We start from the raw sequence: 20943 nt of genomic DNA on the forward strand, positions 1-20943 counted from the left end.
ATAGGCGGAAAGAAAATAATAATCCAAAATGTTGAAAATGTTTTTGGTTAAGTGGTTAAAGGGGAGACTTTGAGAAGAGAAAAATGTGTCCTTTCAAGTATTCCTCTTCAGGAAAAGTGGGTAATCAATTTGAATGTAATTTTTTGCCTGGTTGGAAGAGTGTTCAGTCCTATTTGATGTGATTGCTTCCTTTTTAAAGCTTTAGAATTACTATCACTCGTAGTTATATAATTCATAGACAGTTTAGTTAATGAGTTATTAATAACCTGTTAAATGTTTGTTAATAGTTTGTTAATATTTTAAAACTATGCATAAATAGGTAATGGATCATGAACAAGATAGTAAACTACTTTATGACTTGTTAATAATTTGTTGATAGTTGATAAACAACTTTCAGTACAAGTAAACCCTCTCGCCTTCCTAACATTATCAGTACTGCAAATGACAACACCAGAGCCCTCTTTTCTCTAGTGAGCCGCCTACTGTACATCCACAGCTGGCCTCATCTGACCTTCCATCAGGGGACCAATCTACACACACACACACACACACACACACACACACACACACACACACACACTCTCACAGACAGTGGTGTAAAGTAACTAAGTACATTTACTCAAGTACTGTACTTAAGTACAATTTTTAGGTATTTACTTTACTTGAGTATTTCCAATTTTCAGTACTTTTACTTCTCCACTACATTTCAGGACGCAAATATTATACTTTTACTCCACTACAATTACTTAAATGTAGATTTGATTATTATTACAAAACACTAAGTCTTCAGCCCATTTGATAAAAAGCAGATCTACAAGCTCACAATGCGGCGCGATGCAAGCATTGTGAGCTTGTAGATCCGCTATTTTCAAAAGTTTTTTATGCATTGGAAAACTTGTGAAATGCGACATTCTGCATAAACAGCACTTCTACCTTTTAAAGTACATTTTGATACCAATACTTTTGCAGTTTTACTCAAGTAAATTTTTAATACCGAACAAACATGTACTTGTAACAGACTATTTCTACAATAGGGTATTGATACTTTTACAGTACTTAAGTAAAACCTTTGAGTACTTCTTCCACTATCACCACCACACAGACACACACACACACACACACACACACACACACACACACACACACACACACACACACACACAGACAGACAGACAGACAGACAGACAGACAGAGACACACACACACACACACACACACACACACACACACACACACACACACACACACACACACACACGAACAGAGCGCTTGCTCGACAACAGTCGCAGTGTGTGGAGTGTCCGCCCGTCCGGCCTATGGGATGTAAGTAAGCTGTAACCTAGTGACGTGCTGCTGCTGTGTGTCTGTACCGCTCCGCCAGCTGGAGGATGAGGTGAGGCGATGGAAAGCAAGCTACTGCAGCAGCGGTGGTGACTAGAGGTGACAACACTCAGCTCAATGTGTGTCGGTATTAAACTTCTAGAGTTTTGACAGCCATTTTTAAATGACCTTTTCCCCTTGAAGAATAATCGCCTATAATGTGTGCAGTGCTGCTATTTAAGCTAGCTATAGCTGTGGTAGCTAACACCGTTAGCTAACGTTATCCCCAGTGCTTCTAAACGCAAGAAAGACATGTTGTCTTTAACGTGTAATGTTATTGATCATCAATCAACTTGAACTACTCGTAGGAAAGGCAGCCAAGTTGAATGTCACTTTGCCATTGTTGACGTGTGTTGTTACTTGTTTACTATAGGCTGGCGTAGAGTCTAAACCAGTGGTGGAAAAAGTACTTACTTTTAAAGTAAAAGTGTCAATACTGCAATGTAGAAATACTCTGTTACAAGTATAAGTCCGGCCTTCAAAACGGACTTGAGTAAAAGTACAAAAGTATTGGTTTAGAAGTGAAATTTCAGAAAATTGGAAATACTCCAGTAAAGTAAAAATACCTAAAAATTGTACTAATAAGTACAGTACTTGAGTAAATGTAGTTACTTTACACCACAGGCTGAACTTAAGATGGTGCGTTCCAGCATCATGTCACCTGTGTCTCTTGTCCAGCTGCTGTGTTTGACAGTCTTGCCGATTAATCACCAATCATGAAATATGCAGCGTTAGTTTATTGTGTAATAATGCATGAATAATCATATCTTCACATGCGGATTGACAGCATCTAATGCGTCATTTGCCACTGGTTGGTGTTGTTATTCCAGTGTCTTCTTAAATGGCTTGGACTTTGCTGTGTTCTCTACCTGAACTGCACAATGCGGGCGGATAAGGTTTCAGATCGGTTTACTGGGGTGTAGGGCAGCACTGGGCACTTTTTCCATTCCAGTGTGCCTCACTATCCAGTACAGTGGTAACTTCTCTCTCTCTCTCTCTCTCTCTCTCTCTCTCTCTCTCTCTCTCTCTCTCTCTCTCTCTCTCTCTCTCTGTCTATGTATATATGTATATGTGTATGTATGTATGTATATATATATATATATATATATATATATATATATATATATATATATATATATCGGAATCTTCACTTCCTTTCATTCCATTCATGAACATTGGTCTGCATTCCATAGCAGCTGTTATGGGAAGTTACTGTGTGTACCATTCAGATTGTGTCTCTCTGACTGTCGTTTTCCTCTGCCAGGTGCGTGAGGCCTCAGTGCCCTGCGAGGACCGCCCATGGAGCCTGATGTCATGCCCCTGCACTCCACCTCTCCCCCTCCGCTGAATGACGACGATGAGGAGGTTGGGGCAGAGGAGGACGAGTTTGGGGACTTTGGGGGGTTCTCTCTGGGGGTTTCCTGCTTCGTCGATTCACCCAATTCTCCCTCCAACCTCAGCCAACCTCGTCCATCGACCACAAGCCCAGCTACCCATCCGCCCAACGCTAGCTTTAATCACCCAGTCGAACAATCGCAACCTGCATCCATGGTGGTCTCGGCGATTGGCAGGGGTCAGATGGGGACTGGAGTGCAGCACTGTGATGCAGAGCCTCCACCCGGCCTCGCTAATGGGTATCCCGAGAGGGACAGCTCCTCTGACGACTCGACCGGTGGGAGCGATACAGCTTCTGTCCCAGACGGCTGCTCCCCGGGGGAGGGAGATCCGGGTTTCGCTGACTTCACTGCTTTTGCTGAGCAAGCGGTGAACCCCTGGTGCTGTGGCTTCTCTCCTGCAGGGGACGCAGAGCTCTGGGACAGCAGGGCAGGAGGGACAAACGACCTCACTGAGGACTTGGGTGGTGAATTGCCAAGGGGTGCAGGACAGGAGGTTGCAAAGGACCCTGGGTCTCTTTGTGCTGCTACAGAAGAAGGAAGGGGAGAAGAAGATTGCACTAAGGCCAAGCACTGTGAGCAAAGGGATATCATACCCGTTCAATCATCTCAGGATCACCAGCCTCAGGACGCCACTGCCGTTAGCATCCCGCCCACTGAAGAGGAGGAGCTCGGTGAACCAGGAGATAGTAACAGAGAGAGGAGGCCCAGCCTAACTGTAAGTCATCCACAGGAGAAGGAGGCAGAGGAGGAGACAGAGTCAGGGGATGAGAGGACAGAGGAAGAGGACAGTGTCTCAACCCTTCCTCCCACAGCCAGCCTGTGTGAGTCTGTTAGTGAAGACTTTGCCTCGTTCTGTGATGTTGTGTCACCAGAGGGTCTTCCCGAAGACTTTCACCCTGGCTCCTCATCCCCTGCTTGTGTTCATCAGGTGAGTGAGGCACTCGCGCAGGAGACAGATGGAGAAGAAGATGAAGATGAGGATGACGAGGACGCAAGAAACATTAGACGCAGTGACTCCTTTTCCAGCCACGGATCATCAAAACCCGGCCAGTCAGAGGCAGTGAAGGGTCTTTCTCATTTGGACCAATCAGAAACCATGGAACAGGAGACCCCTGCCAACCCCAACCAATCAGAGACTGGGGCAGATGCGGAGTCAGTCTTAACTGACAAAGAGGGCTCTTCTGGGGGTTGCAGGGACCAGGAGTGTGGGGAAATAGCTAGCGCAGGGAAACAGATTCAGGCAAACCTCCCGCCAAGCGACAGCTTTGCAGACTTCTGCTCTGCACCCACAGAAGACGATGGAGAGGCAGGCTGGGCAGAGTTCAGAGACACGAGGGCTCAGACGGAGGGGAAGACGTGGGCACAGTTTCAGGAGGATGGCAGCCCCGGGCTGTCTGATGGGACCACTGAGGTGGAGCATGATGGACGGGGAGGAGGTGACTCCTCCAGGAGGAATAGCTCGCAGGTGGGAGAAGTTTGTCTGGGAAATGTCTCTGGGCACGACACAATCTGTTTTTCAGTAATACCGATGCTACATCATGCTAACTATGACTACTGTCTGCTACTACTACTAATGTACTCCACTACTACATTCTTGAGAGCCACCACTGGTAATCATTTCAATGCATTGCCTACGCTTTGTGTATCTTTATCTTTCACTGTTCCATGTGGACAAAATATATATATATATATATATATATATATATATATATATATATATATATATATATATATATATATATATATATATATATATATATTTACTACTGCTGCTCTTGTCTGATCTCTACCAAGGGCTCTCTGTCCAGTCGTGTACAGAAACTTCTACAGGCCAGTTTCCCAGAAGCACTGGGCCTGGTGGGAGAGGAGGGTGGGGGTGAGGAGGATGTTCCCAGCCTCAGCATTCTGCTTCAGACCCATGACAGCCAGCCTGAAGATGAGGAGCAGAGCAGGTCAGGGGACACACACAGCAGAAGTCAGTGAGTATTCATTTAAATCTGAGCGAATCTGACATTCAAAATCTATGCAGTGCAGCCACAACTATGCCTGGTTACCCATTTGTAAAGGGCACTCTATTGTTAGCCAAGTTAAACATTTTCCTTGAGAAGTTTAAACTTTAAACTTGTTTATTAACCTTTTCTTTTTTGAAATACTCTCCCAATTCCTTCATTTCCCAGGGTACACTGGGGCGTGTGTCAACAACAGGACGTCCATAGTGCTCTGGCCCTCAAGTTCCAGTGGGGTGGTTCCTATAGTAACAGGACTCTACTCAGGTGCCTGGGCGTTGAAACCAGGAACATTGTGAGTTTGGTGCAACATACTGTATACACTGCTTATTACAGTAGACTGCCATTCAAACCTGATATTAGTACATCTCCCCCAGTTGAGAAGAATACGTTTTTATTTTTTGTCATCAAAAATGTCCTTAGCGTTGCAAAGGGATATTCCCATCTGCCAATTACTATAATACAGAAATAAAAACCCCAACAAAATGATTGGTGCATCCCAGTGGCATAGGGGTAAATGTCTTGCCTACCATAGGAGAGATTGGGGATTGTGTTCTTTGTAGCTGCACTAGCGATTCCTACAGGTTGGTCTGGGTGCCAGACCAGTTGAGCAAAGAGCGGAATTGAGAGACATAGCAAGTACCTTTGCATGCGTTACAGTCTCCCGGGGAAACACCTCACTGTCAGGCGAAAAGAAGCGGCTTTGTGGTTGTTTACAGTGTACACACTCCCCAGGCCAACAATGAGGGTTAGCAGCAACAGGGATCATGTTGCACTGTTCAAGGGGAATTGGCAGAATGACTCATTTGAGGATAATACAAAAAAAGAAAATAATATTAACGAAATAAATTGCTAAATGACGTTATTGGTTTTTAAGAAGTTGCTTTGATGGAGTGCTCCTCTGTCTTGTGACAGGTATTTGCTGGTGAGAAAAAGCGGCCGCTGATTGTGCCTGCCTTTGCATCTAACCTGGTGAGTAAGCAATCTTATATAAATGTAGACTAAATTTAACTATATGCCCAGCACTTGATGAATCATTCTGCTGCACAGGCAGCTTCAGCACTCTTGAGGTGAATCAGGTCTCCAGCTGTATGAAACCGTGACATTGCAGCTATGTGGTTATATCTGATCAGCTATGTGTGCACACTACTATGAAGAAAGGGGTTGCAACTCCCTACTATATTGCTCCAAACTTTATAAAACAATGTTCCGATCCTACACAGATCTTATTCAGGTTAAACCTGAACCTTTTTAACCAGAAAAAGATCTGACATCTGTTCCTGCAGTATGTGTAGGATCGAAACTGTGAGTGTGAACTATATTTCGATCTGCACCAAGATAGGGGGATGTGTGTTAAACTGTTTTTGAGCACACTACTATGAAGCCCTTATAACAAAAAAATATTACATGGAAAACAAACCCTGCGTATGCTGGGAGAACACTTTTTCTTTTGTCTGATAATTCTCTTTTAACATCTCTCTGAGATTCATTATGCCTCTGAGTGCTCCGCAGTGCCACATGAGATACCAGTTCTTGTGCATATCTTTATAGGTTTTAATTAAAAGAGGCTTAATAATTCATAGGAAACTGTTTAAGATAAGAATTCACAGATGTGTTTTTGTATGCTTATGACAACACATTAAAGTTTAATGTCCTGCCTTGGATTTGAACGTGGGTCTTCCGTGTGGGAGACCCAACTTCTAGCACTCTTCCAAGAGCAAGAGCGAACCCCTGCTTGTCAAGCAAGGGTGATATTGCACTCATGATCTTTAGGCATTACTACTTGTCAACCAGTAGGTGTACTACTCGACACCAGGGTCTACATTTCTCACTGGAAGAGTAGGGAGGCCACCTCCCTTAGTTATATTATAGTAACATAGTCTTTATTGGTTAAACTAAAAAAATATTTATTAAAATAAGTTCCAGATTTCAGCTTTATCATAACACACACTTTTTTCAGTGGTTCTCAACTCTCATTTCTAGGCACCCACAGCACTGCTGGTTTTTATTCGAGCCGTCTAATCTGGGACTAATTGAGATCTGGCACCAAATGAATGCAGTTTAGCTACAGTACCAAATCAACATGGAAAACTGATGTATTCCCCAGGACTGCAAATGAGAACCAATGAGCCAAGCAAAACTAAACTCTCTGTATCTCTTATCAGGGAATGCTAGAGCCAACCAAAGAGCCTGTATCAGCTGCTGAGTCACTGCACACAGCAGCCATGGGACAAGAACCCCTGGGGTCCCCGGCCCGACGAGGCATTTCAACAGGATCAACTCAGGTAATTTGATCGATGCTTTCCAGTCTCCCAGTCTTTATTTGACCTGGGTAAAAGAAGTGATAAAAGGAGAAATAATGGGCTGATAAGCTTGTTCTGATAAGGCAGCTGACCAATCAAACGCAACCTGAAGCTATATCTTTGGCTTATCTGCACAGCTAAAGTGGCAAGGCAGGCTGAAATATCACCACAAGCCATTTTGTTGGAACTTGCCATGATAAACAGGGAGAAAGCTAACACAGTTGTTTCTGATAGTGTGCTAGAATTCTTGGCGGACACTTTATCCAGGCACATATTGTATGATGAAGGAGTAGAAGATGGAGAAGGTGTCCCACAGTGTTAGGAAGAGAAAAGCTTTCCCTAGGATGAAGACAGCAAGAGACAGGTTAGATTAATCCAGGGTAAACCACTCAGTATTCAGTAAAACAGAGAATAGACTTGTGACTCAGCTCATTGCCCAGAATCAAACCCATTATTAAGAATGTTATTAAGACCCTTATGGTGTGTTGACCCCAAAGCTACAGTTACTCCAAATGTTTGCGTGGAGTTAACTTAAACTAAATGTGCCACGTTTCTTCTGAGTCGATATGATATTGACTCTGGTCTGAAATATTAGTGTAAAATGAATTAAATGTATTTGTCTTCATGTTTACCAGGGTTTTAACTTCAAACACTCAAATTCACTTTTTTTATTCCACCCCAGGTGCTGTCTTCCAGCCAGCTGAACTTGAGCAGCCATGGCCTTAGCAGTTCTCAGGACGGTATGTCCCCCCGCCGATCCCCTCTCTTCTGGGGGTGGAAATAGACTCTGTTTCAACCACCAACCTGGTTTCCTCTACTTGATGGTGCCTGCTCGGGACTCTTCTCCTCTGGGCTCCTCTTTAACCCCCTTTTGACTCTGGAATTGTCTCTATTTCTGTCTCTGCTTCTGTCTTTGTACCTTTTAGCCCACTTAGTGAATCAGTGTAGGCAAGAAACAAAACCACAGCATTGATTTTTTTTTAAATTGATCCACTGTTGAGGTTTAGATAAGCCTCCCTCAAAAGGCACAAATGCATTGGCCTAGTACTTTGGAAAAAGTGCTTATATTGAAAAAGTATCCTAACTAAGTCTATCATTAAAATAGTTTAATTAGTGCAAACGGCACTAAAGCCCTGTCCAGACCAAAGATTTGCAATGCGACAAAACGGTTGCAGAACATTGCAGAGACCGTTGAAGCAGTCTGAATTAACCCGTTGCAGGTCGGCGTATGTCATATCATTGCGTCGCAAGTGATTCCACTTCAATCGCAAGCAAAACATTTCAGAAGCTATCAAACGTTTAACCAATTTGAGCATGTACAGCTGTCTCTGGCAACACCCACGTGCCCAGATGTATTAAAGCAAACAATGGCAGAAGTTTGGACGGAGGAGAAAGAAGACCTGCTAATCAACTTTATGGCAGAATTACTACAGTATGTTTATATAACACCAGTTTAAAGAGCTACTCCAACAAAGTCACCAAAAATAATACCACACGTCATATCGCGGAGAAATAGGGCTGCAGTATCGCAAGTCTTTTTTTTACAGCGTGTACCTGACGAGAGGGAGAAAAATAGAGCGAGCGAATGGGAGAAAGGAAAGGAGAGCTATTTCATATTTTTATACAAGATGTCGAGCTAACTCCAAAAATGTTCATTTTTCAGGAAATTACAAAAAAAAAGTGTAGTTAGGAGGTTTTGTTCATCATTGATAAGAACAGCTGAATGGACCTCCAAGCTCGCAATGAAGTTTGAGGTCAAAAGGGGGTGGAGCCTTGAGTCAGCTAAACCAGCTAACTCCACCCCCCTTTGGTGAACTTAGCTGGTTTAGCAGAAAGTTTGATGACCCAATGGAGTTAGCTGGTTTTGTCAGAAGCGCTTTTTAATACTTTTCATTGGTTCAATATTTTTTTAATCAACACGCACACTTAAAGGGTGTTCAATGGCTCTGATTTATGAAAAAAAAAAAGCAAAAGCGGAAAAATTGAGTTAGCTGGTTCCTGCCGGACAGCAACGATTCTATATAGAATAAATATAACAGGTTGAAGTGCTATGGAAACGGTAAACTGCTTTCACTGTCTGTCAGCCCTGACCTGACAACCGAGGCATCTCTGTGCCTGGGTGTAGACTGTGAAGTTGCAAACCCAAGTTTTAAGATTCTGTTGCAAGTGGTTGCGTTGTGAATCTTTAGTCTGGACTGGGCTTAAAGGAGTAGTTCACCCAAATTGATATGTTCTATCAATTACACACCCCATGAACATTGAATTCAGGAGATCTTTTAGTTTTTGTCGCATTCCTAAGCCAATATTTTGATGACTGGTGGAGTCTCCGATTGGAGACTCTTTTTCTTTTTATGCCTTTATTCGATAGGACAGTAGGCAGGAAATGGGGAGAGAGAGATGGGTGGGAAGTGACATGGAGCAAAGGCCATCAGGATCGGGACTTGAACCCGCGACACGCTGTCAGGCTACACTGAGCCTAGGTGCCTGGACCGCTACGCCGGCAGTCCAGGCCTCAATGGAGACTCTTTGAGTCTCCTACTGGAGACTCCATGGGGCATCAAATTATTGGCTTAGGAATGCGACAAAAATCTCCATGAATTCAAGGCTTCATGGGGTTTGTAAATGATAGAAAATAAGTAATTATTTGGGTGAACTACTTTAAGAACCAACACTGGGAGGAAATGGAGACTGTCATGGAATCCAAAATCAAAAGAGTGCCCATGCTAAGATGGACGAAACACTATTGTTTTCTTCCCTCTTCTCTTTTCACGCTTTCAACTATTTCTCTGTGATGAAAGTCTTCCTGGTCTTAAATTTTTTAATCTCAGTATTTATCTCAATATTTATCAGTTCCCAGTTTTATTGGGGTATCTGTGAAAGTTTTGGTTGCTGCTTTATTATAAAGAATCCTGTAAGAAGTTCTGTAAACAGAATTTATTTTGTATGAGCATTCAGAACTAGTGATGCAAGAGTTTATCAAACAAATTCGATTTAATCGATAAAAAAAAGATTTTGGGGGGATTCGAAATTGTTTTTATAGAAAATATAATGATCTACATGCTCACGACACGTAGTGTAGATCGGATATTTTGGGTTAATCAGACTAATTGATTTAATCAATTATAAAATAAAATAAATTGTTCACGTCGAGTTGTCGATCTATAAAATGCGCTTCTTGATTATTTGATGAATCCGGGGAAAAAAAGAAATAATAGTAAACTCAGAATTGGGGAGTGCTCAAAACCAGTATGCATACTCACACGTTGACAGTAAAATATGATAATGGTGCATCTTTGCAAGTTATTTTGTGTCATGTTTCACACCCGGTGGGTCGGTATCCAAGAGTAGGTTGATAGAGCCACAGACGCAGGCAAAGAACATCTTAAATAGACACATATTTGTTCCTCCTGACTTAATTGTTGCTGCAACATTCTCATCCCGGTGTGAACCCAGTGTGTCAGAAGCACTGATGTACATAGGTTCATTTGGAAAGCTGAGGACGCTACTTTCTACCATGTCTCCTACACTGGAGCAGACATGGACCTCAGACAAATACCTGCTACCTCATCTGTCTTTCAGAAGGAGAAGCAGAAACACTGTGTAGAGGACCTTTCTTACTTTTCATTTTTTGCTCCTTTTTGTCTTTTTTTTAAACCAGATACTTCTCACCTTGTAGAGCAATGGTCAGAGATCATTCAGTATTGGTGGCAGTTGGTGCCAGATATTCTGTCAAGCCATAGGCAATTTGTGTAATGCTGAGTTATTGTACAGTATATGTATTTATTTATTGTTTGGATTTTATTTTGTTACAATAGAAAGTTGTACCTAAAGTGATGTTTGGATTTCAGGAAATGTATTAATTTATTTACTTGTTGGAGCCTCACACGGTGACCTCCAGAGTTTGTGGCCCCTTTGTTAAAGATAAACTAAGAAGCTCACAAGATCACAGTTAATGAGTATTATACCACGGCCGCAGAGAATACTCTATATCTGATTGGCCAGAGGGATCACATTATTAATTGCAGTTTTGATGCATTCTAAATGCATTTTGAACTTAAACAATGCAAAAGTTATTTTTGATATAACTTTTCACTGGTATATTTTTCACAGTAAACATTCCACATAAAAAAACGTCTCTAAACACTAATAAACATTTTTTATTTGGCGAATGTCGACCCCCGACACTGTATTTATTTTACAGTTGTTTATGTATTTTACAGTATTAACTGCATTAATTTAAATTTAAATTTTCCCAGTGTTCCTTCCTTATAGACAAATGTTGTAATGACAACGGAGTTACAAGGGATGTAGTCTACTAAAACAGACTGCTAAAACAAATGTTACACAGTATGACTTTAATATACACATTGTATTAAGCTATCAGTTATTTAAGCTAACGTTAGCCACAAGCTATCCTTTAAAACCACATGGATTTCATTATAACTTTAAACCTTTTTGGGGAGTAAGGGGAAGCAGAGGAGACTTGCAGCTGACTGACTCAGTTGGTATTCTTGTAGATCTTGGTAACTATGGCTTTTACTACTTGCAGGAATAGTAAAGTAACATGTATTACAAGCTTGTGTCCAAAACTAATTTCTATCTATTTATATAGCGTATTGCTCCAAAATATGTATAAAAAACTACTTGAATTTCAATTGTTTGCAAGTGGTTGCGGTATAAGCAGAATAACTCTGAGCTGTGAAGAAAACTGCCTCAAATGTGGAACATTTCGATTATTTACTGGTGGCATATTATAAGTGCAGAACATAGCTAATTACGTGTGTTTGTTTATTTATCTCTGTCAGTTTCAGTTCATTCTTGCATTCTTGCTTTTAGTAATATACCATAACAGCTGAACTGAATACACAGTGAAACATGGGCAGCACTTTGCACTAATGGTTCACTTAATTGGACCCTCTCTCTTATATACTGGTGATGGTAAAGCCTTCCTGTACTTCCTGTCCCCATTACTCAGATTGTTACCTCCAAATGCAAATTGACTTGTTCTCTTTTGACCTGTGGTTGCTTTTTCAACTGTGAACTACGGCTTCACGTTGTTTCAAAATCTGAATCTGGGTTTGATTTGCAATGAACTGCTGATATTAATATTGATTAACTTTACAGTTTTCCTTGTTTACTCCATCAAAACAACTATCAAAAGCCTTAGAAAGTATCTACATGAAAAACACTGAGCATGTAATAGAAGGATGCAAGAGTTGCAAAATCAAATAAATAAATGTTTGGTGCACAACAGTGGATTGCTCTTCTGCTACTGGTGATTGTAGCAATAAAAGAAAAAGAAAATAATTATGTTTGCAGTTGCACTGGTCATTGTTTCACAAGGAGGAACTGTCCAACATGAAACCAAAACATTGAATTTAACTTAAGGCTGACCTGTACACAACAAAACTGAAACCTCCTTTTCTTTTAAGATTTGCTCTGGTTAATAATGCAGATTTGGATGTACTTTGTTGTGGGAGGATATATTACTAAAATGTTCCACACTACATTTAAGAACCTTTAAACATTGTTTTGCTGAGGTGAATAACTGTACTGGAATGAAAGACATTTTGTTGAAATGGAGAATTGCTTCGCTTAATTTACTTGACTAGACGTGATCAGTTGGAACATTAATACCAGTTTTGCTACTGCCTGAGAAAAACGTCATACACTGACCATTATGCACTAGATGCACTATATCCACTGCACTAGATCTTCTAACTAACATGATATCATTCCATTGTATTGAATCGAGTCAAAACCAATTCATCAAAAATGGTTACATCTGGTATGAGTCAGTGTTCAATCAGTGGATTCTTTCTTGGCATGGTGCATTTATTCCCATCAACCAACTTTCCCTCGAACATCTGCATGTTTTGATCCGTTTGTAGATAAGTGCTCATCTTGAATGGCATCCGGGGTAGTTACTCTTACAAAATGAGTCCTGGTATAAAAATAATGTACTTACAGTATCACTATTGATATTTTGAGTCATCTTAAGAGACTGGTTTGCATTGCAAAACACAGTCCTGTTTAATACTGAAATACTAGATTATTTGAACAGAATTTGGGAATAAAATCCTTAGCTAAATTATGGCAGCCCCAGGTAGGCAAGGCAAGGCATAAAATGACATTAGGATTCATAAGATAAAATAAGTAAAAATGTACACATACAGTTACAGTGCAGAAGAGAAAAGAAAAATAACTCAATCAAAGGCAGCGGCAAACAGAAAGTCTTTAGTTGTGTTTTAAAAGAAATAAGAGTGGCAGCAGACCTGCAGTTTTCTGAGAGTGTGTTCCAGATATGTGGTGCATAAAAACTAAATGCTGCTCCCCCACGTTTATTTTTGGTTATAGGGACAGAAAACATCCCTTTCCCAGATGACATGAGAGGTCTGGATGGTTCACGATATCGTACAAGATCAGAAATGTATTTTGCCCCTAAACCATTTAAAGCTTTATCTGTAGTACAGTAGTTTTTTTAAATAAATTATTTGGTAGTCATTTTTCCCACATAAAAAGCGTCTTGTCAAAAGCATTGTTCGATGGAGCATAAATAGAGCTTAAGAGTAAAGAATAATTTTCGATTAGGTATTTGCAATCATAGTTCAAATGGCTCTAAGATTGGACAAGAATGTTCCCAAAAGTGATGCAGTGATTAAGACATACAGTATATACAGTACTGTATATACGTAATGGCACTGCATTAAAAGATTGTATAAAGACATGCACTTGCATAAATGGTTGGTTGGTGGATACATGTAGGCATACATTAACCACTTGACCCCTAGCGTCCCTATTCTGGGCATACCATAGGCGAACAATCAGCAAAAACATATATAATATTTGGCGACAATTAGCAGATTCACAATCTCACTACGGGTCGCAACGTGTTGTGAGCTTGTAGATCTGCTATTTGACATTTTTCTCTACTCTGTCTGTGTCTCAGCAGAGGGCTGTGGACTGAAACCCGCCTACCAATGACATCATCAATGGGGAATCCAAGCTAATAGAAACTGCAGGCTTTCTATTCCTGACAGTTAGCATGCTATAATGGAGGCCATTGTTCTCGTGTTAATAAAAAAAGAACATTGAAATCTTGTTTGAAAAAAAAAACCTGCCTAACAATGATGTCACTGGTAGGTGGGTTTCTGAAGTGTCCACAGCCCTCCTATGAGACACAGACCACATAGATTTTTTTCTTTTTACCATTTTATCATGAGCATTAGTGAGGACCAATTATATGACGATAGGTTGAAAATCGTCCTTCAAGTGCATAAAAAAATGTGTTTTTCTTAATTTTGTTTAAAATATAACTTGGACTTTACTGGACTTTGCTGTCCGGGTGGTGTTTGATAATGTACATTTTATATCTGGTGTACCCTTCCATGAGTCTGCCCAGCTCCTTCCTTATGTGTCAGTCATCTCAGGCAGGCTGATGGAGACTGATCCAGAATGCCACCACATGCCACGTCTTCAACCTCCCAAAATTCTGTGCCCATTCCACTGGGTCCCTGTTGCTGCTCGCATCCAATTAAAAACAATGGTGAGGACCTACAGTAGCAGTACATGGCAACCAAGAGCGTGGCATCCCCCTGCCTGCAGGATATTATCCAGCCCTACACGTCTTCCCATTCACTTAGATCAGCAAACACAGGGGGCCCTATTTTGCGCATCTTAGGTCTTATGACTTAACTTAGCCCAAAATATGGCCCAGGATGTCTGACCCTCCCGTCCTTACAACACCCTGGCCAATGCTCCAACCTCCTGGTTCCTAAGCTGTGAAATTGCACTGTTGTTTAGATAGATGTATGCTGTTTGCATGTCCATTGTCCACAGATGTTAAGTATGTATTTTAGATAGTAAATTATTTTTAGACAGATGCGAACACTTGATGTGTAAAGTACCAGCTAGTTACTTTATGGCACTTGTTTTCATGGCACTCTATTTACTTGAATCATCATCATAACCTTTATTTCAACTCGGAGTACAGTTGAGGGCAATACATAGGACCACAATGGAAACGATTCATTCCCCAGGACTTTTTTTTTGTATTATCCTTTTAGCCTCAATGTCTTACTGTACCATGTGCTGTTTACATTTCTGACTAGTATTCAATCAATGAATATAAAAAACGACCCCTCATCCTATTGTATTCCTGACATATTCCTGTTTACTCTGATCTTGCACTTTGTAAGTAACTCTGGATAAGAGCATCAGCTACTGTAAATGCCTAAACTTGTTTATCCCCAGCATCCATATTCTGGGGGAATCATTAAGCAAAAATAGCAGATCTACAAGCCCCTAATCCCTTCGCGTTGTGGTGTATTGTGAGGTTGTAGATCTTTTGGCAAAGAGATATGGTGTAGAGGGGAAAAAGTAGTCCAAATACAGACCCAACTCAGGTCTAGAGGGTTTAAGTGATTAATTCTACTTCACAGAAGACAAGGACAGAATTCCACGTGAGGATGAGTTTCCATTAGAGTAATTTGTGTCTCTATATTTTTATCTATTCAGCCACTTAGAGGTTTCCTAAGGGTTTAATTAAGGGTCGAGCTCAAATTAAATAAACTCATGCCCAGAGACAGACGATACCCTGGTTATATGACCCTCACCTCTGAAAGCATATGAACGCTTGATGAACTGGAATTTAAACCTTCCAGAACCTTCTTTCCTTTGTTTGCCCTTCACCTTTTTTCCATCTTATTTTTCCTGCTGTCTAAACAAAGACTAAATTATTATGTGGAGTTGATTGGCCATGGTTTTATGATATTTTTCATATTGACTCTCCTCACTCCTGTCTTCCTTGCTAGCACAGGCTGCCCGGCAATTAACCTGGATTACTTTGGTCCAACGGAGGAAAGCAGTTCTAGCAACAGCAGCCGAAGTAACAGCCCTCCACCAGGTTAGCATTGTGGGATTGCAACGCGTAATCGTTGGTCTTCAGGAATGTATTGGGGGCATTAACCAATTGGAATTTCACTTGTCAACTGTGTTGTCTAAAGATTCCTTAGTCTAAAGAATACCTAGTTTTGAGAATTGTAAAGTTGTAAATAACTGAGCCTTAAAAGGTATAGCTTACCAACTGTTATAATCGTATTATTATATTTACTCTGAAAACTTTTTTTTTTAAATAATCAATCTTGGATCGATCTTATTTACTTTAATTGTACTTTGACTTTAAAGGAAAGGAACATATTAGTTTTAAGGCATTTCTTCTTACACAGTAAATGGCAACATTGGAGATAGTCAGGAAAGAGGATGTCATGTGATTCATGCATGTTGTGCAGCATGTTGGCATATACAGATACAGTAATTGCACATTGTTGTTACATGCACACATGAAGGAGTGGACCCTGACCTTTATGAGCTGACCATCTCCAAGTTGGAAACCACCAGCACCAGTGACCTTGAGGACAACTTCAGTCGTCTCATGTCCACTGCAGGACAGACATGCACTTCAGTGAGGTGAGGTTGCATTCTGCTCACAGAGGAGATTTATTTTAATCTTAATTTATTCATTTTAACTTTTAATTTAAGTATTTTCTTAACCTATTAAAACCGGGAAAGCATCTGTGTCATTTTAGATTTTGACCACTTTAACCATTTATAAAAAAATAGCAGATATACAAGCTCATTTGTGTCACTTGTGCCGCACTATGAGCTTGTAGATCTGCACATTTGTGCAAATCTTTGAATATATATATTTTTAAAGCAAATATTTTTAACTCAAATCTTTGCTTCTGGGGGTCCCTGGAACAAAATATTTTGAGATGGGGGTCCAAGGCCAAATACATATACTTTTGGGGGTCCTTGACATGAAGACGTTTGAGGACCACTGACATAGAAACATAAGATTTTCAGAAGACTGTTAGGATTTAGAAGACATTTGTAGAATCGGCCTCAGGTTAAGTCACTGTCCTGTGCCTGCAGGGCTGCCAGACTTTACATTGTAATGACACCTTGTCCTAATAGCATCCGTCTGCGAGTTGAGGCTGTCTGCCGTCGAGGCATTGCAAGTAAAAATGTACAGACCAGTCGAGATCATTGTCGATGCGTCTGTTTTCATTTTGGGTACACTTGTCTGTAACTAAATAAAAAAGTTTATAACTAGTGTAAAAGTTTATTTGTGGAGATTGTCTGTGTGCCAACAATGTGCAAGTAAAAAACAAGTGAAGGTTTATGAATATGTTAAAATGTAGTTTTTTACTTTACCCCCTTTAGCGACAGGGCTCAGCCCAGATATTATTTGATATCATTAATGTCATAATCTGCTAATCGTCAAATCATAGATATTGAAGTCTGTCCTGGTTGAGGGAGGCTATGTTGTTCGGTAGGTCAGCCTGTCCATCCTTCCAACAATGTGCTCCAAAACAACATAATCTGAACAGATTTTGGTGACTGCATGGCCTTTCCTCTAGCACCACCTTTAGGCCGTTTCACACAAGATATCTAAACATTAGTGGGTGCCTGGGAGGATTGCTCACATGCCACACTGCCTGGTATTCAACCTCCCAAAATTGTTGAGCACATTCATGCTCCCTAGAGGAAGAACCCTACTGCTTTTGATCACGCAATGGCTTTTCCTCTAGTGCCTCCCTTAGGCAAAAAAAACTCTCGCCCCAAAACACAGTCGCCCACCTGGTATTCCTAAACATAACCTCAGTAAACTATGTCTAAACCTAACCTTATTCCTAAACGTAACATCAATAAAACTATGCCTAATCCTAAACTTATTTCTAACCTTATCCTCGATAAAACAAATACAAGAACCGCTGGTCCGCGAAAACAAATGGGGGTAGCGTGCTTTGGGGCGAGACTTTCGGTTACCCCAGTCAGACGTCGCAGCAGCTTGCGAGTGAACAGACCATCTCCGTGGAGTAATTAAACACCACAAACTACACGAATTACGTTCACACGAACACCCTGGAGCGTTTTAGAAGCACTTTATAAGAAATCTAACACTTATGTTGATTTAACGTTAGTACATGTGTTTTATTGTTGGACATATATGTGCTTTTGACAGCCCCTCTTCACCGGTACGACGTTCAAGTCCGCCGTATCGGCCCGTTCCGACCCACTTTCACCCCTGAGTACCTGCCAGGCGAGTACAGTCATGGCCCCATAAAGACAAAGCCACACATTTGCATTTATATGTGCAAGGGTCGATTCACTGGATGTGTGTCCGCGACGGACGATGAGCCAATGGCTCAAGGCAGCAGCAGCCCACGACGCATCTATTGTTCTGGGGGGAGGGGGTGGATTTCTTTCTTTTTCATTCAAAATTTTACACGGCACGGCACCACAACAAAAGGTCCTCCTGCCGCGTTTGGGAAACGCCGCCCTAGGCAGCATTTTACCTGGCACGTTGTTGCCATTCACGTGGCCATTGCATGTGCATTGTGCACGCCTGTTTGCGTCATGTTCTACTTCGCTGTACCATGAAATTATAAACCGGTTTCTGCACATACCTAGGGATGTATGCAGCTCACTTAAATTATCTGGAATGCATCCTTCTAACAAACATAAAGCCTCTGACGTTTTTACATATAGTTCATCATGCAACGCATGTGTGTTCCGCCCTCAGATTCATCTTATAGAGGCCATCACCCCTGCCCGCACACACACGTTAAAGTCTATTTAAGTTCTTGTAAATATATATTAAGTTCTAAATAAAAACGGGTTTCACTCCCACTTTATGTTGCATCTCTTTTTCCCCTAGACGGGGACGTAATAATATAATATCCATTCCAAGTTTTATTAGCCTTTGGTCGTAAACTGTAAACAAACTTCTTATTCTCTTCATTACACGTGAGAGTCGGCTATTTACTTTATAAACATTTAATCGTGTGAGGGACTCGCTTGCGCTGATCTACAATTTATCAGGCAGTGCGTCGCGCTGCTTTGTCAGCTTGTAGATCTGTCCCTTTTGAAGAGTTGTGATGTATTCCATCAGTTTCCGGTTGCCTATTATGGTCTTAAATGGTGCATGGAGCAATGCAAATGATTCTCCATGTGAACGCGCCTCTGACTGTCAGACAAAAATAAGGAAGACCGGCGATACACACATATCAGAGATTTACACGCCGGTTGTCACGCACGTCCGTTTGTGCTTATCGAAAATACGCACCTAATGGCGCCCTAGGCAATTGCCTACTGTTGCCAAGACGACGATGAAGACGCAGCATTACGCCCGATCATGGACACAATGCCAGCGTGACGTCGTCCTACGATCGTATGACACCATATTCTACTTATAAAAGCACAGCTGTGAGGCAAAGTGGTGTCGAGCAGCAATTGGATAAAGCATCAGGTAAATAGTTAGACACTTAAGAACTAGATACTTAGCTCACATAGAATCTCATAGCTTGCTGAGCCACTCGTCTCAGCCCTCTGTTACACCTACTCTGCCTATTGGCTGGGCCGGCTCTGGTAACAGGGCTAGGCAGTACTTGCTGATGTAAGGGTCCATCAATGTACTGGGTGAAAGAGGCGCTTGTAGCTGATTAGGACAGCCTCATTGAGTCAAATGAGAGCGTTGTTTCCGCCCTGTGCATCATGCATGCAGTTAGGACAAGGACTGTTCTGCTATCAGCATTTAGCTCACAACATATATTGTCTGTTTGTGTGTACAGTACGTGGCATGTGTATTATGATCTGCGATTGTTGGTGTACTGAATGTGTATTTGTGTGATTGTGTTGTGGTGGCAGGAAATCTCAGCAGGATAAAGAGCTGAGTGAGGAGGCTATCAAGGTGGTCCACGTCCTGCCTAACCTGTCCTTCATGCTGGCCAAGGTCCTCACGTTTCCCAGTGTTTTCATCGTGTCCAAGGAATGCAGTCCTCAGGCATTAGATTGATACTGCACGTGCGTGCACACACACACAATTCAAATATTACAGGTTTTTCTCCAAAAAGTACAATCTCTTTGTAGAGTTCTCTGACCTCTCCAAGTCTATAACATCAAGACTTTGCAGGTAGATATTGGTCACATGGCCATTGGAATATCGACAGTAACACATATCATATACTGAATTTGATCTGTCTATGTATGTATCGATCTGTCTGTCTTTCTGTACAGCTAGCTGTTTTATTTATTGTATTATATTTATTGTATTTACTATGTATAGCCTACTGATTTACAGTCATTATATGGTCATTTGAATATGCTTAATTGAATGTACTTACAACTACTTACTCTCATTTATTAAACTGGTAATCCTGAGGCACAGGAAATAATTATAGTCAGTCATTTCTTCTTCTCTCTCTTGGACATGTAATTGTTTTTGTAAACACACAAGACTAATCTTGTGTGGAATAATATTAGTTTTGTGCAGATAATGTTCTCTCTTCATGCCTTGGCAAAAAAAGTTAGGTCTGATCCCAATTAGCATAGAGTCTCCCTTCTTCACAATAATCAAAATGAAGGTGAATGGCTGTCATGAACATTATCCAAAATAGCAGATCTACAAGCTCACAATGCATTGTGCTGCGACACCCTCGGGTCCTCTGTAATACACATGCCAAGTTTGAAGTTGATCGGCTGGACAGTCCATGACTTACGGTATGCAGTGCACCGCACCGCACCACACACACACACACACACACACACACACACACACACACACACACACACACACACACACACACACACACACACACACACACACACACACACACACACACACACACACACACACACACACACACACACACACACACACACACACACACACACACACACAGGTCCTGTACATTTATAGATCGATGGAGTCATGCCAAAAAATTAAGTAGATCTAAAGATATTTTAAAATGTTACACATTTAGAAAATTTCAACTATTGTTAAATATTATAGGA

The 20943-nt window shown here is 41.2% G+C and overlaps 1 protein-coding gene across 3 annotated transcripts; it reads left to right on the forward strand.

The window, feature by feature from the left end:
* The first annotated feature begins 1340 nt into the window (after window positions 1-1340).
* Window positions 1341-20321, forward strand: LOC308100759 (uncharacterized protein). Of its 3 annotated transcripts, XM_080449854.1 has the most exons (10): window positions 1341-1440; window positions 2645-4242; window positions 4572-4756; window positions 4955-5078; window positions 5699-5755; window positions 6949-7068; window positions 7769-7826; window positions 15905-15991; window positions 16434-16554; window positions 19798-20321. In XM_080449854.1, exons 2-10 carry the CDS (start codon window positions 2680-2682, stop codon window positions 19943-19945), a joined length of 2463 nt encoding a protein of 820 aa, XP_080305980.1. In that variant the 5' UTR covers window positions 1341-1440; window positions 2645-2679; the 3' UTR covers window positions 19946-20321. The 3 variants fall into 3 exon arrangements, 2 of the variants coding, with proteins under 2 accessions (XP_080305980.1, XP_080305981.1); XR_013934457.1 differs by lacking the exons at window positions 15905-15991; window positions 16434-16554; window positions 19798-20321 and adding an exon at window positions 8478-8717 and having other exon boundaries at window positions 7769-8438; XM_080449855.1 differs by lacking the exons at window positions 15905-15991; window positions 16434-16554; window positions 19798-20321 and adding an exon at window positions 10666-12334.
* Window positions 20322-20943: the final 622 nt, after the last annotated feature.

The sequence above is a fragment of the Gymnoscopelus braueri genome (genome assembly GCF_963280865.1).
Source record: "Gymnoscopelus braueri genome assembly, chromosome: 14".
NCBI classification, from domain to species: Eukaryota; Metazoa; Chordata; class Actinopteri; order Myctophiformes; family Myctophidae; genus Gymnoscopelus; species Gymnoscopelus braueri.